Below are 14,108 nucleotides of genomic sequence, written 5' to 3' on the forward strand. Positions count from 1 at the left end.
CATGAGGATAAGATTGGAATAATTACTGCACACACAGAGGCACTCAAACAATCATTCTTCCCGCGAATGTAACAGGAAGAAACCCTAATAACTAGTATTATGTGACGTTCCTTCTGCCATGCACCTCACAACGGTTGGAGACTATAGATGTAGACATCTCTCAACCACCAAAGACGTAAATGGCAGCGAAAGAGCGATTGTAGTGCCACGTCGGCGGTTGTATAAAATATAAATGAAAACTAGAGTGCCGAAGTATGTCTAGGACAGTGTCCATGATCATCAGCTTTTATGCACCCAAGAAGGATATTAGCTGTAGTTTTAGGCCAACAGCAGGTCTAGAACCTCGGAGATTGTTTTTAATTTCCATAATTTATTTAACTGTTTCCAACGAAATAGTTTGAAACATGCCTTGATCGATAATTTTAGTGGTTTTCTACAATAATTATCTTCTTACGGACCTCGGAAACGTATCCTCCAAGGTCACAAAACGACTGAATTGAACTACCATACTGCGGAACTTCATTTCACTGTGAGAATGCACAGATCCCCTTTTCTGATCACAGATGCAGATCCCTTTCTCCTGTCAGTTTCGGCTGTAATTTCTTGAAAAAAGTTTACAGTAAGAAGGTGTATTTAAAAGACGGATAGACCACAAAAATACAGTTGTATATTTATCACGAAATCCATACTCTCTAGCGATATTTCTGGTGTCAATGCATCGAAATATACGTTTTCTATCGCTCTGTATGCACCGCAGTTTCAACTGTGCCATTTTGGAAAGAAAGTTAAGATTCACGTACAGTAGGTTATTCGTCATTTTATGTTTATAATCCTGAAGCAAGTGATTACATCTTTTCTACACCTCTTTAGGATCATCTGAATGACGCCTTCAGAGACAACCAGGTTAAGATGCACTAGAATTACGGTACCTATTTCTCAGTTTCATCTGAAAAATATTGTGTGCTCCTTGTTTGTCGGCGGTGTGAATATTTACTCCTTCTGAATAAATGTATCTTAACAATCGAATTTTATAAACTTGAACAATCACTGCTGTAAATGATCAGAATCAAGACAAACACTTTGAACAAATTTCATTTCCCCGTAGGTTCAAGCGGATAGCGAGGCAATTATTTTGCGAAAAATATGACTCCTTGCGATGCTAGTGAGGCCTAGAGTTAGTAAATTCAGCAGCTCCCACGGGAAATTAATACCAAACATCAGTACTCTAAGGATGTTACTTTTTGCTGTCTTCTTACTTAATAGTCGTCATTTTCTTCTCATGGTAGCTGTTCAAATAATGTGCCGTACGTTTCGGTGTCGGTGTACTATATATTACGTCCTCTAAAACATTGATACAGAAACGCAGAAACCTTACTTTCTTAAGCTTTTTTCGCTAATACATTGCTACATAACAAACGCATTTTATTTCCTCTAGCAGAAAATGCATACACTTTGCATGCGCAAATCTGAATATGACATGCAATATCTGTGAAAAGCAAAGTACCAGATAGCGAAAGCATATGGCAGAAACACTGTGCAGCTGATACGGTGTTTGGGGTTTGTGGACGTGTGAGGACGTGTAATTAATGGAATCAAAATGAGGGTGGAAAGTTGACGGCGTGTTTTATCACTTGGAGTGCCACGTGTGAGGTGATATGTGTCACTGGATTGTGATCGTCGTCAGCGGTCATGTGAAACGTTCTAGTATGGAAGTGTCACGATGAAAAGAATATGAAACTCGTGTATTGAACTAAAATGCCAAAAACGATTTTAGTACCTGAAAATAAACACGTATGGAGCAAGTGCACGTACTGCAAAAATTTGGAGTTCAAAGCCCAACAGGACTTTACAAGGTTAGTGTTACAGAATCTTAATGAGCAGTTTCGTAACGGTTGTCAGGCATAGCTATAGTTATTCTTTAAGCACGTTGGTGTGCACAATATAATGAATTTACGTAACAAACTTCGCCAGTCAAATTCGAAACAATTTTAAGTACTTCACTGTAGTGAGATACTTAGCTTAATTGTTGATCAACACTTGAGTTTGTGTATGATGACAGTAAACGAACTTTTAACGGCATAAATAGTGCATAGTGTATCATGAGTGCTTTCAACCGATGACAGTGTAATTAACTTTTATTTTATGCAAATTTTATCTGTGAGGAATACTGTATATGAAATATAGCCGAAACAAATAATAATATGTTTAAAGAGTTATGTAACGACTGTGATGTTGCCTTATTAACTTGACAGATAATCTCAAATGAATGCCATTTTTGTACCAAGCCTTAAGTTAATACAGCCATAATTTTTCACTTAATTAGCACAATGTTGATTAAGTAGAAGAATGATACTGTGCTTTTATTGTATAATTCTTTACCCAAATTGTTAAGCAACTTGTGGCGGTACTAGTACTTCCATTGGAGAGCTCTTGTCATTAGGACAGCACAGGGATGCTGACAGTTGTCATTAGCTGCAGACTGAAACATTGGGTATTACAATATTTACTTCAAAAGAAATGAATGAACTAAAATAACATTAAATTGATTCATGATAACAGATGTCATTAATTTTGGATCACATATACACATGTGTGTGCTGGGAATGAAGAGTTACATCATTCTCCATTCAAGTGTTTTGAAACAATGTTGGCAGAATGATATCGTGATCCCATATTAAATTTTAGCTACAATTTAGTGTAGCCTAATGTTTTATATTGGAGATGCTGTTATTCTTCACACTTTGTAAGTAACAGGTAAATAGAAAATTTGTTGTCTTGAAAACATAGGATCGACTTGCAAACAATCATTTTTAAATATTCACATAAACATTGGATTGTCCCGAAATGTACATTCCACATGAACTTAACAATTTTAATACACTTTCTCAGCATACAAGGTGACCTATCTTTGACTGTAGTGACCTTTTTTTTATACTGGTATTTTGCTAATGCATTTGCATGCTTTCAGTGCTTAATATATTTTGAAGAATTTGAGATGGAAGTAAAAATAAAATGGTGTGTGTGTGTGTGTGTGTGTGTGTGTGTGTGTGTGTGTGTGTGTGTAAGGCAACTGGCTAGTTTGATGTGACCTGCCATGAATTCCTCTTCCTCTCTGAGTAGCACATGCATCATACATAGGCCCTACTCAGTTATTTGCTGGATTTATTCCAATCTCATTGTCCTTATTACTTTTCTCTTTCTTTGATTTTCTCTCAATCCATATTCTGTATGCATTAGACTGTTCATTCTGTTCATCAGATCCTGTAATTCTTATTCTCTGTCACTGACGATAGCAATGTCAGCAGGAGATCTTTCTTTGATACCTTATCATGTTGAATTTCAGTTCCACTCTTGAACCACATTCATTATTAGTTTCACTCTTGAACCATTCTTTTGTATCCATTATTGCTTCTTTGATATAGAGACTGAGCTGTAGGGCAGAATGCCACAGCTTTGCCTTACACACATTTTAATCTCAGCACATGGTTCTTGCTCTTCCACTCTTACTGTTCCCCATTGCCTCTTTTGCATATTATATATTACCCATCTTTCCTTATAGCTTACCCCTGTTTTTCTCAGAATTTCAAGCATCTTGCACCATTTTACATTGCTGAACACTTTCTGCAGGTCAACAGACCCTATGAACATGTCTTGATTCTTCTTTAGTCTTGCTTTCTTTATCATCCGCAATGTCAGCACTGCCTCTCAGGTGCCTTTACCTTCCCTATCGCCAAACTGATGGTCATCTAACAGGTATACTCAATTTTCTTTTCTGTTGTTCTGTAGGCCTATATTATTCTTGTCAGCAGTGGGGGATGCGTGAGCCGATAAGCTGATTGTATAATTCTAACACTTGTTAGCTATTGCAATCTTTGGAATTTTGTGGATGATGTTTTTCTGAATGTCAGATGGTATATTGTCAGACTCTACACTCAAGACACCAGAGTGAATAGTCATTTTCTTGCCACATCCCCCAATGATTTTGGAAATTCTGATGAAATATTATCTCTCCCCTCTTCCAAAGCTCTTTCAAATTCTGATTCTAATACTGGATCCCCTACCTATTCTACATTGACTCCTGTTTCTTCTTCTGTCATGTCATCAGACAAGTCTTCCCCCTCATAGAGGCCTTCAATGTACTCATTCTATGTGCTTCCTCCTCTGCATTTAACAATGGAATTCCAATTGACCTTTATGGCTACTAAAGTAAAGCCAGCATTACCAAAAATACCACACACTCAAATAACATAACCTAAGCAACAATGGTAAATCAGTATCCACGATACCTACAAACTACTATCCAACACTATTACCAAGTACTAACAAGAAAAACCCCGAAGTTCATGAACACTTGCATCGCTAACTACTTTGAAATACAAAAACGAACACACATACCATCCATACTGCAATAAATAACAAATAAAACCACAAAAAATATTAACCAACCAAAGCCATGTCACATAATTGTTGGTTGGCCAACCCATTCCCCCCCACCTCCTCCCCCCCCCTGCCCCACACACACACACACACACACACACTAAAACCTAAAAACAAACAAAGTTCTGTATAATCAGCCCAAGTAACTGTAGGAACTTCATTCTAGATGCCACATATTTGCCCATTGCCCAAAGCATAAATTTCTGTTGTAGCTGTTACTGAAAAAAGCTATTAAATTCCCAACTATGAGTAACACACAGCATGAGCAATACCAAATACAAACGCAAATCCATTACTTGCAAAATGCTAAATCGAAGTAGCTCTCTATCGAACTGGCACACTCTCTTGCAATGACAACCTCACACATTTGGATAACAGTGACAAATGGCTCACTTTGGTACCTAACAAATAACTTCAAAACATAAACATGCAACCCAAGGAAGCGCCACCAATTACAATAACACAACATCTACAAACATGGGCTGACTCAAACACTGCACCACTATGATGCCGCACAACACAAGATAGTTATGTCATGTGTCAAAAGGGACGGGTGGAATTGCAACTTCTTGTTGACCCAATTTTCTAAGTTTAGCTATTCTTGTGGTGCAGTACATTATTGCAGTGCCTATGTTGTTTGGAAGTACTATGCAAAGATCCTTCAGACATGCACCGTTATGACTAAGACTGTTATGAGATGTGGAACTACACATAATGAATGTTTTCAGTGTGATTGAATTCCATAGACATGCTACTTTTTCACTGTTTTCACTGATATTCATTAATGCCACCTGGTGGCTTGCAGGCCAGATCCGGCCTACGGTTGGTTTCAATCTGGCCCATGGAACCAGTAGTGTCTGGATATTTCAGTAGGTAAGAGCACTGCTCTTGATAGCCAAGGTTCCATGTTTGAGTGTTGGTCCACTTTAAAGTTTCTGTCACTCTGGAGGTTTCGAAAATGTGCACGTTCCAGTGCAGAGTGAAATATTAGCTCATTAGAAACTGCTCTCCTTGTTAACAACTGCTGAGAGCATTTTCCATTTTGTCTATTGTTCGTAATTGTTAAGGACATGCACTGTATTTGTACCATATGAATGAATAAATAAATAAATAAACAAGTAAAAATTCATGTAGGCCTATGTTGCTACACCGATAACCATACACACCATTTTTGAATAGTACAGCAAATGACATTCTTTTGGGTAACAATTACTGAGGCAGTTTTTTGTGATAATATCCTAGAAGGTTTTTATGAATAAGAGTTTTCTTGTTTATTTTCTATTATTTAGTTTTTTGGTTGTATAATATGAATTTTAACCTCCACAGTGAGAGCTGCTGTATTCTCTGTATTATCATTATTTATGATGTATCCTACTGTGTTCAATGTGATATGTATTAATCTGTGGAAGCTAAACAGGATTCAGTCTCTGTATACCTATGGCTGAAAAACTGTTGCAGTAATGCCCTGCTTCCTATAACAATGTTAAGAAGTTATCTGAATGGCATGATACTTGTTTCTTGTCATTTCGTTCCACTTCATACAGTCAGATATTGTGTCAAATCTACCAAGCAACTAGGTTTTCAGTGGGATTGAATTCCATAGCCATGCTACTTTTTCACTGTTTTCACTGATATTAATTAATGCCACATGTGGGTGCCTGGCGGCTCGCAGGCCAGATCCAGCCTGTCGTTGGTTTCAATCTGACCCATGGAACCAGTTCATGCATTGTACTCACGCATTATGCTTTTTTGGATATTTGCCATTCTGTTGTTTGAATTTTTCCTATTTGACTTCTGTGTAGTACAGCCAACATGTTAGCTGCAAGCATCTTAGACGTTTAAACTTTTTAAAATGAATAAAGAAATGATAGCGTTATTTATTTAATGTTGTAGAAACCACTCTGGATGTGCAATCAGCCATCAAAAGTACATGTGTACAAATATTTAAAAAATGTTTGCTGATAGTGTTTGGGGGCATGAACATACTAAATTTCAAACACTCTACAGGCCTATCTCATTGCCGTATTTTGCTTTTCTATGATTCTTTTTCGTCTTTATTGTTCATTGTAGACAAGTTATGACATTGAAACTTTAGAAACTGAAGGTAATTTATAATGAATTAACTGCAACCAGTTAGTTTTATAGGTGTTTATTTTACCACAATATTCCTGTATGTCTGGCATCCCATCTTCAGATGTTTACATGTCATAAACGTTGTTTCTTTACTAACAGTGTTCCAGAATTGCACTGTGGAAGTTTTTAAGATGTTTTGCATAAAGAAACAATATTCACAATGGCTGAATAAATGTGAACATCTGAAGATGGGATGAGCGTAAAAAGAATATACTCTCAAAAATGTGTTCTGAGACATACTTAGTTGGCACGGTGTGTCAGGAAAGGGGTGCCATTCACATCAGTGCATTACTCCGTAAACATAATTCATAGATGCTACAGCTTTGACTTTATGTGCTAGGAGCACTGCTGTCACATCATGTGACAAGCCAGCACATGAGCTTATACATGTGTGCGATTCAGACCTGCGGATCAGCAAATGTTACCCATGCCTGATGTATACCTTTTCTTGCTTCAGTGTTACATAATTTTTCATTCATTCTTATGAAACTACATACATTGTTTAAATATAATTTTTGATGAGTATTGGTCAATATTTATTTATGTGATTAAGTTTGTTTGCACAGTAGTAATAATAATAATAATAATAATAATAATAATAATAAACCCCGTGGAGACCTGGGAAAAGAATAGGCCTCCGGTATGTACTGCCAGTCGTAAAAGGCGACGAAACTGCCGTCTGCTGTGCAGCGAGCTACCTTAATTTAAGTATTAACTGTATTTTTCTTACTTGTCACTTCTTCTTCCGTGTGTATTTGCTTTTAGGAAGCTTTAATTGTCGGGTGCTATTAATAGTGTTCCATAGATCTCGTGTTTGTTTTGAATACAGTCAGAGAGAGTCCCTTTAGTCAACCATAGTGCCAGTAGTGCTAGTGTTTGTTTTCAATACAGTCCAGAGACAGGTAGTGCTATTTTCATTGTTTTCTGCAAGAAGTGGCTAGCAACCACAGTTTAGTGAATAAACAGCCGCCTTTAGTGAATTAGCAGTCTAGTTAAAGGTTGATTAACTCTCTTCAGTAAATTCCTTAGGATGGATAAAATGTGTGACTGCTGTGTACGGACGCAGGAGGAGCTGGCCACTGTTCGTGAACAGCTGAGCGTGTTGATGGCCGCGGTCAGACGTCTTCAGGCTGCTGCCTCGGAGTGTAGTGGCAGTGGGGAGTCTGGTGCGTCGCAAGGTACACCCCAGGTGTTATATGCTTCACCCACTGCCCTGCTGTCGAGACATCTTTGCGGGTACTGGGCGCGGTTGGGCCACCCTCTCCCCAAGGGGAGTGGCGGGTTCAGCGGCGTTCGCGGCGCACGAGGCAGAGGGTCAATGTGGAGGCTGGCCGTGTGGCATCGCCCGCTCTGCCTGTGAGTGGACATGTGGCTGCTCCTTCAGCAAGGTCCGAGCAGGCACACGGGGCCAGGGGTTTATTAGTTATTGGGAGCTCCAACGTTAGGCGGGTGATGGAGCCCCTTAGGGAAATAGCGGGAAGGTCGGGGAAGAAGGCCAGTGTTCACTCTGTCTGCTTGCCGGGGGGTCTCATCCGAGATGTGGAGGAGGCCCTACTGGCGGCGATCGAGAGTACTGGGTGCACCCGACTGCAAATTGTTGCTCATGTCGGCACCAATGACTCCTGCCGTCTGGGTTCAGAGGTCATCCTCAGTTCGTACAGGTGGTTGGCGGAATTGGTGAAGGCGGAAAGCCTCGCTCGCAGGGTGAAATCAGAGCTACCTATTTGTAGTATCGTTCCCAGAACCGATCGCGGTCCTCTGGTTTGGAGCCGAGTGGAAGGCTTAAACCAGAGGCTCAGACAATTCTGCGGAGATCTGGGGTGCAAATTTCTCGACCTTCGCTATCGGGTGGAGAAATGTAGGGTCCCCCTGAATAGGTCAGGCATGCACTACACGCTGGAAGCGGCTACAAGGGTAGCGGAGTTCGTGTGGAGTGCACGTGGGGGTTTTTTAGGTTAGAGAATCCCCTCCCTAGGCCCGACAAGACACCGCTTGAGACGCGGCAAGGTAGGAGTAGGCAAAATGCAACAGGGAATAACAATATTAATGTGCTAATAGTAAACTGCAGGAGCGTCTACAGAAAGGTCCCAGAACTGCTCTCATTATTAAACGGTCACAACGCCCATATAGTACTAGGGACAGAAAGTTGGCTGAAACCAGACGTAAACAGTAATGAAATCCTAAACTCAGATTGGAATGTATACCACAGAGACAGGCTGGACAGTGAAGGGGGAGGCATGTTTATAGCGATAAGAAGTGCAATAGTATCGAAGGAAATTGACGGAGATCCGAAATATGAAATGATTTGGGTGAAGGTCACGGTTAAAGCAGGCTCAGACATGGTAATTGGATGTCTCTATAGGCCCCCTGGCTCAGCAGCTGTTGTGGCTGAGCACCTGAAGGATAATTTGGAAAATATTTCGAGTAGATTTCCCCATCATGTTATAGTTCTGGGTGGAGATTTTAATTAGCCGGATTTAGACTGGGAGACTCAGACGTTCATAACGGGTGGCAGGGACAAAGAATCCAGTGAAATTTTTTTAAGTGCTTTATCTGAAAACTACCTTGAGCAGTTAAACAGAGAACCGACTCGTGGCGATAACATATTAGACCTTCTGGTGACAAACAGACCCGAGCTATTTGAAAAAGTTAACGCAGAACAGGGAATCAGCGATCATAAAGCGATTATGGCATCGATGATTTCAGCCATAAATAGGAATATTAAAAAGGGTAGGAAGAATTTTCTGTTTAGAAAAAGTGACAAAAAGCAGATTTCAGAGTACCTGTTGGCTCAACACAAAAGTTTTGTCTCAAGTACAGATAGTGTTGAGGATCAGTGGACAAAGTTCAAAACCGTCGTACATAATGCGTTAGATGAGTATGTGCCAAGCAAGATCGTAAGAGATGGAAAAGAGCCACCGTGGTACAACAACAGAGTTAGAAAACTGCTGCGGAAGCAAAGGGAACTTCACAGCAAACATAAACATAGCCAAAGCCTTGCAGACAAACAAAAATTACGCGAAGCGAAATGTAGTGTGAGGAGGGCTATGCGAGAGGCGTTCAATGAATTCGAAAGTAAAGTTCTATGTACTGACTTGGCAGAAAATCCTAAGAAATTTTGGTCTTATGTCAAAGCGGTAGGTGGATCAAAACAAAATGTCCATACACTCTGTGACCAAAATGGTACTGAAACAGAGGATGACAGACTAAAGGCCAAAATACTAAATGTCTTTTTCCAAAGTTGTTTCACAGAGGAAGATTGCACTGTAGTTCCTTCTCTAGATTGTCGCACAGACGACAAAATGGTAGATATCGAAATAGACGACTGAGGGATAGAGAAACAATTAAAATCGCTCAAAAGAGGAAAGGCCTCTGGACCTGATGGGATACCAGTTCAATTTTACACAGAGTACGCAAAGGAACTTGCCCCCCTTCTTGCAGCGGTGCACCGTAGGTCTCTAGAAGAGTGTAGCGTTCCAAAGGATTGGAAAAGGGCACAGGTCATCCCCGTTTTCAAGAAGGGACGTCGAACAGATATGCAGAACTATAGACCTATATCTCTAACGTCGATCAGTTGTAGAATTTTGGAACACGTATTGTGTTAGAGTATAATGACTTTTCTGGAGACTAGAAATCTACTCTGTAGGAATCAGCATGGGTTTCGAAAAAGACAGTCATGTGAAACCCAGCTCGTGCTATTCGTCCACAAGACTCAGAGGGCCATAGACACGGGTTCACAGATAGATGCCGTGTTTCTTGACTTCCGCAAGGCGTTCGATACAGTTCCCCACAGTCGTTTAATGAACAAAGTAAGAGCATATGGACTATCAGACCAATTGTGTGATTGGATTGAGGAGTTCCTAGATAACAGGACGCAGCATGTCATTCTCAATGGAGAGAAGTCTTCCGAAGAGTGATTTCAGGTGTGCCGCAGGGGAGTGTCATAGGACCGTTGCTATTCACAATATACATAAATGACCTGGTGGATGACATCGGAAGTTCACTGAGGCTTTTTGCAGATGATGCTGTGGTGTATTGAGAGGTTGTAACAATGGAAAATTGTACTGAAATGCAGGAGGATCTGCAGCAAATTGACGCATGGTGCAGGGAATGGCAATTGAATCTCAATGTAGACAAGTGTAATGTGCTGTGAATATACAGAAAGACAGTTCCTTTATCATTTAGCTACAAAATAGCAGGTCAACAACTGGAAGCAGTTAATACCATAAATTATCTGGGAGTACGCATTAGGAGTGATTTAAAATGGAATGATCATATAATGTTGATCGTCGGTAGGGCAGATGCCAGACTGAGATTCATTGGAAGGATCCTAAGGAAATGCAATCCGAAAACAAAGGAAGTAGGTTACAGTACGCTTGTTCGCCCACTGCTTGAATACTGCTCAGCAGTGTGGGATCCGTACCAGATAGGGTTGATAGAAGATATAGAGAAGATCCAACGGAGAGCAGCGCGCTTTGTTACAGGATCATTTAGTAATCACGAGAGCGTTAAGGAGATGATAGATAAACTCCAGTGGAAGACTCTGCAGGAGAGACGCTCAGTAGCTCGGTACGGGCTTTTGTTGAAGTTTCGAGAACATACCTTCAGCGAGGAATCGAGCAGTATATTGCTCCCTCCTACGTATATCTCGCGAAGAGACCATGAGGATAAAATCAGAGAGATTAGAGCCCACACAGAGGCATACCGACAATCCTTCTTCCCACGAACAGTACGAGACTGGAATAGAAGGGAGAACCGATAGAGGTACTCAAGGTACCCTCCGCCATGCACCGTCAGGTGCAGACCTAAGGTCTGAGAAAAATAGAAATAATAATAATAATAATAATAATAATAATAATAATAATAATAATAATAATAATGCAGTGTAGAATAATACTATTTTAGGGGGGCAAATAGACATGTTAAGGACATAAGTGACCTCAGTGGCAATGAACATTTTGAGAGAGAGGAGAGAGAGAGAGAGAGAGAGAGAGAGAGAGAGAGAGAGAGAGGTGGATGACTGATAAACACTAGCATTGCGTGCGTGCGTGCGTGCGTGTGTGTGTGTGTGTGTGTGTGTGATGTGCACCACACATCAATTGGCTGAAGTTAAGTGGTTGCCATTTGCTTCCTGAATTTCCCTTCGTAATAATATACTATTTTATTTATGTTCTGAAAGGTGTCAAAACAGCCATTTTATTGGCAGGATAGCCACTTAAATTGTTCACGGAAGTTCATTTTATATTGTTCATCAGTATTATGTAGTAAGTAAAGCTGTCATCAACCTTAATGTTGGTTGGCACACCATTGTGGTTTACTAGTTATTGTCCTATTTTTGCTGGGAGGTATCGAAACCTCCAATACAGGCTCTCAGCTGTGATCTGTAAAGTCGTGTATGTTGGGGATACTGTCATTTCACCTGTATGCAATATGGTGACTATGACACCAAGATACAAACAGATGAACGCAATCCCATTACACAGAGTATAATCAAAATAATTTGAAGATCATGAAACTACCAGGGAAACTGCAGGAATTAGGGGGTTTTGGGTGGGGGCAAACAAAATAAATGACATTTCTAATATAAAATACACACCCAGTAAAAAAACTTATAAAAAATTCCAGTAAGCCAAAATTACACTAAATCTACAAAAACCCACAAACTTGGTATTACCAGTTCAACTTTACATAAATAAATAGAAATATATGATTCCAACATTGAAATAAATTTGCTAAAAATTGATTTTGGGAATTTCATTAGCCCTGTATGCTTCACATTAAGTCCACATCATCCCGTAATTCACTTCAAAAGCGGTGACTTCATTTCATCTATATTGCTAGAATAAAGTCGATGACGTCAAGAAACTTAAACTCGTGCCAAAAGCTAGTATTAAAAACTTCACTTCACCTCTGTAGCAAGAAAAAACCATACTTGTTGCACTATTATTGAAAACCTTAATTGACCAAAATACACGCCTGGAAATGGAAAAAAGAACTCATTGACACCGGTGTGTCAGACCCACCATACTTGCTCCGGACACTGCGAGAGGGCTGTACAAGCAATGATCACACGCATGGCACAGCGGACACACCAGGAACCGCGGTGTTGGCCGTCGAATGGCGCTAGCTGCGCAGCATTTGTGCACCGCCGCCGTCAGTGTCAGCCAGTTTGCCGTGGCATACGGAGCTCCATCGCAGTCTTTAACACTGGTAGCATGCCGCGACAGCGTGGACGTGAACCGTATGCGCAGTTGACGGGCTTTGAGCGAGGGCGTATAGTGGTCATGCGGGAGGCCGGGTGGACGTACCGCCGAATTGCTCAACACGTGGGGCGTGAGGTCTCCACAGTACATCGATATTGTCGCCAGTGGTCGGCGGAAGGTGCACGTGCCCGTCGACCTGGGACCGGACCGCAGCGACGCACGGATGCACGCCAAGACCGTAGGATCCTACGCAGTGCCGTAGGGGACCGCACCGCCACTTCCCAGAAAATTAGGGACACTGTTGCTCCTGGGGTATCGGCGAGGACCATTCGCAACCGTCTCCATGAAGCTGGGCTCCGGTCCCGCTCACCGTTAGGCCGTCTTCCGCTCACGCCCCAACATCGTGCAACCCGCCTCCAGTGGTGTCGCGACAGGCGTGAATGGAGGGACGAATGGAGACGTGTCGTCTTCAGCGATGAGAGTCACTTCTGCCTTGGTGCCAATGATGGTCGTATGCGTGTTTGGCGCCGTGCAGGTGAGCGCCACAATCAGGACTGCATACGACCGAGGCACACAGGGCCAACACCCGGCATCATGGTGTGGGGAGCGATCTCCTACACTGGCCGTACACCACTGGTGATCGTCGAGGGGACACTGAATAGTGCACGGTACATCCAAACCGTCATCGAACCCATCGTTCTACCATTCCTAGACCGGCAAGGGAACTTGCTGTTCCAACAGGACAATGCGCGTCTGCATGTATCCCGTGCCACCCAACGTGCTCTAGAAGGTGTAAGTCAACTACCCTGGCCAGCAAGATCTCCGGATCTGTCCCCCATTGAGCATGTTTGGGACTGGATGAAGCGTCGTCTCACGCGGTCTGCACGTCCAGCACGAACGCTGGTCCAACTGGGGCGCCAGGTGGAAATGGCATGGCAAGCCGTTCCACAGGACTACATCCAGCATCTCTACGATCGTCTCCATGGGAGAATAGCAGCCTGCATTGCTGCGAAAGGTGGATATACACTGTACTAGTGCCGACATTGTGCATGCTCTGTTGCCTGTGTCTATGTGCCTGTGGTTCTGTCAGTGTGATCATGTGATGGATCTGACCCCAGGAATGTGTCAATAAAGTTTCCCCTTCCTGGGTCAGTGAATTCACGGTGTTCTTATTTCAATTTCCAGGAGTGTAGCTTTAACGACTTTATGGTAGCCACCAATCTCAGTCATAATTAACTGCAACTAATAACACAACAGAAAGACTCATTAAAGAAATCCATTAACATTCACACACACACACACACACACACACACACACACACACACAAAAGCTCG

The 14,108-nt window shown here is 41.7% G+C and overlaps 1 protein-coding gene across 1 annotated transcript in view; it reads left to right on the forward strand.

Annotated features, from left to right (window-relative positions):
* Positions 1–1,517: 1,517 nt before the first annotated feature.
* LOC126091987 (vacuolar protein sorting-associated protein 54) overlaps positions 1,518–14,108 on the forward strand; it is a 146,929-nt gene continuing 134,338 nt past the window's right edge. Inside the window, exon 1 of the mRNA XM_049907353.1 lies at positions 1,518–1,853. Coding sequence (XP_049763310.1) covers positions 1,756–1,853 — 98 coding nt within the window. The 5' untranslated portion in view covers positions 1,518–1,755. The remainder of the gene's footprint in view (positions 1,854–14,108) is intronic.

This window comes from Schistocerca cancellata, chromosome 7, assembly GCF_023864275.1.
Source record: "Schistocerca cancellata isolate TAMUIC-IGC-003103 chromosome 7, iqSchCanc2.1, whole genome shotgun sequence".
NCBI lineage: Eukaryota > Metazoa > Arthropoda > Insecta > Orthoptera > Acrididae > Schistocerca > Schistocerca cancellata.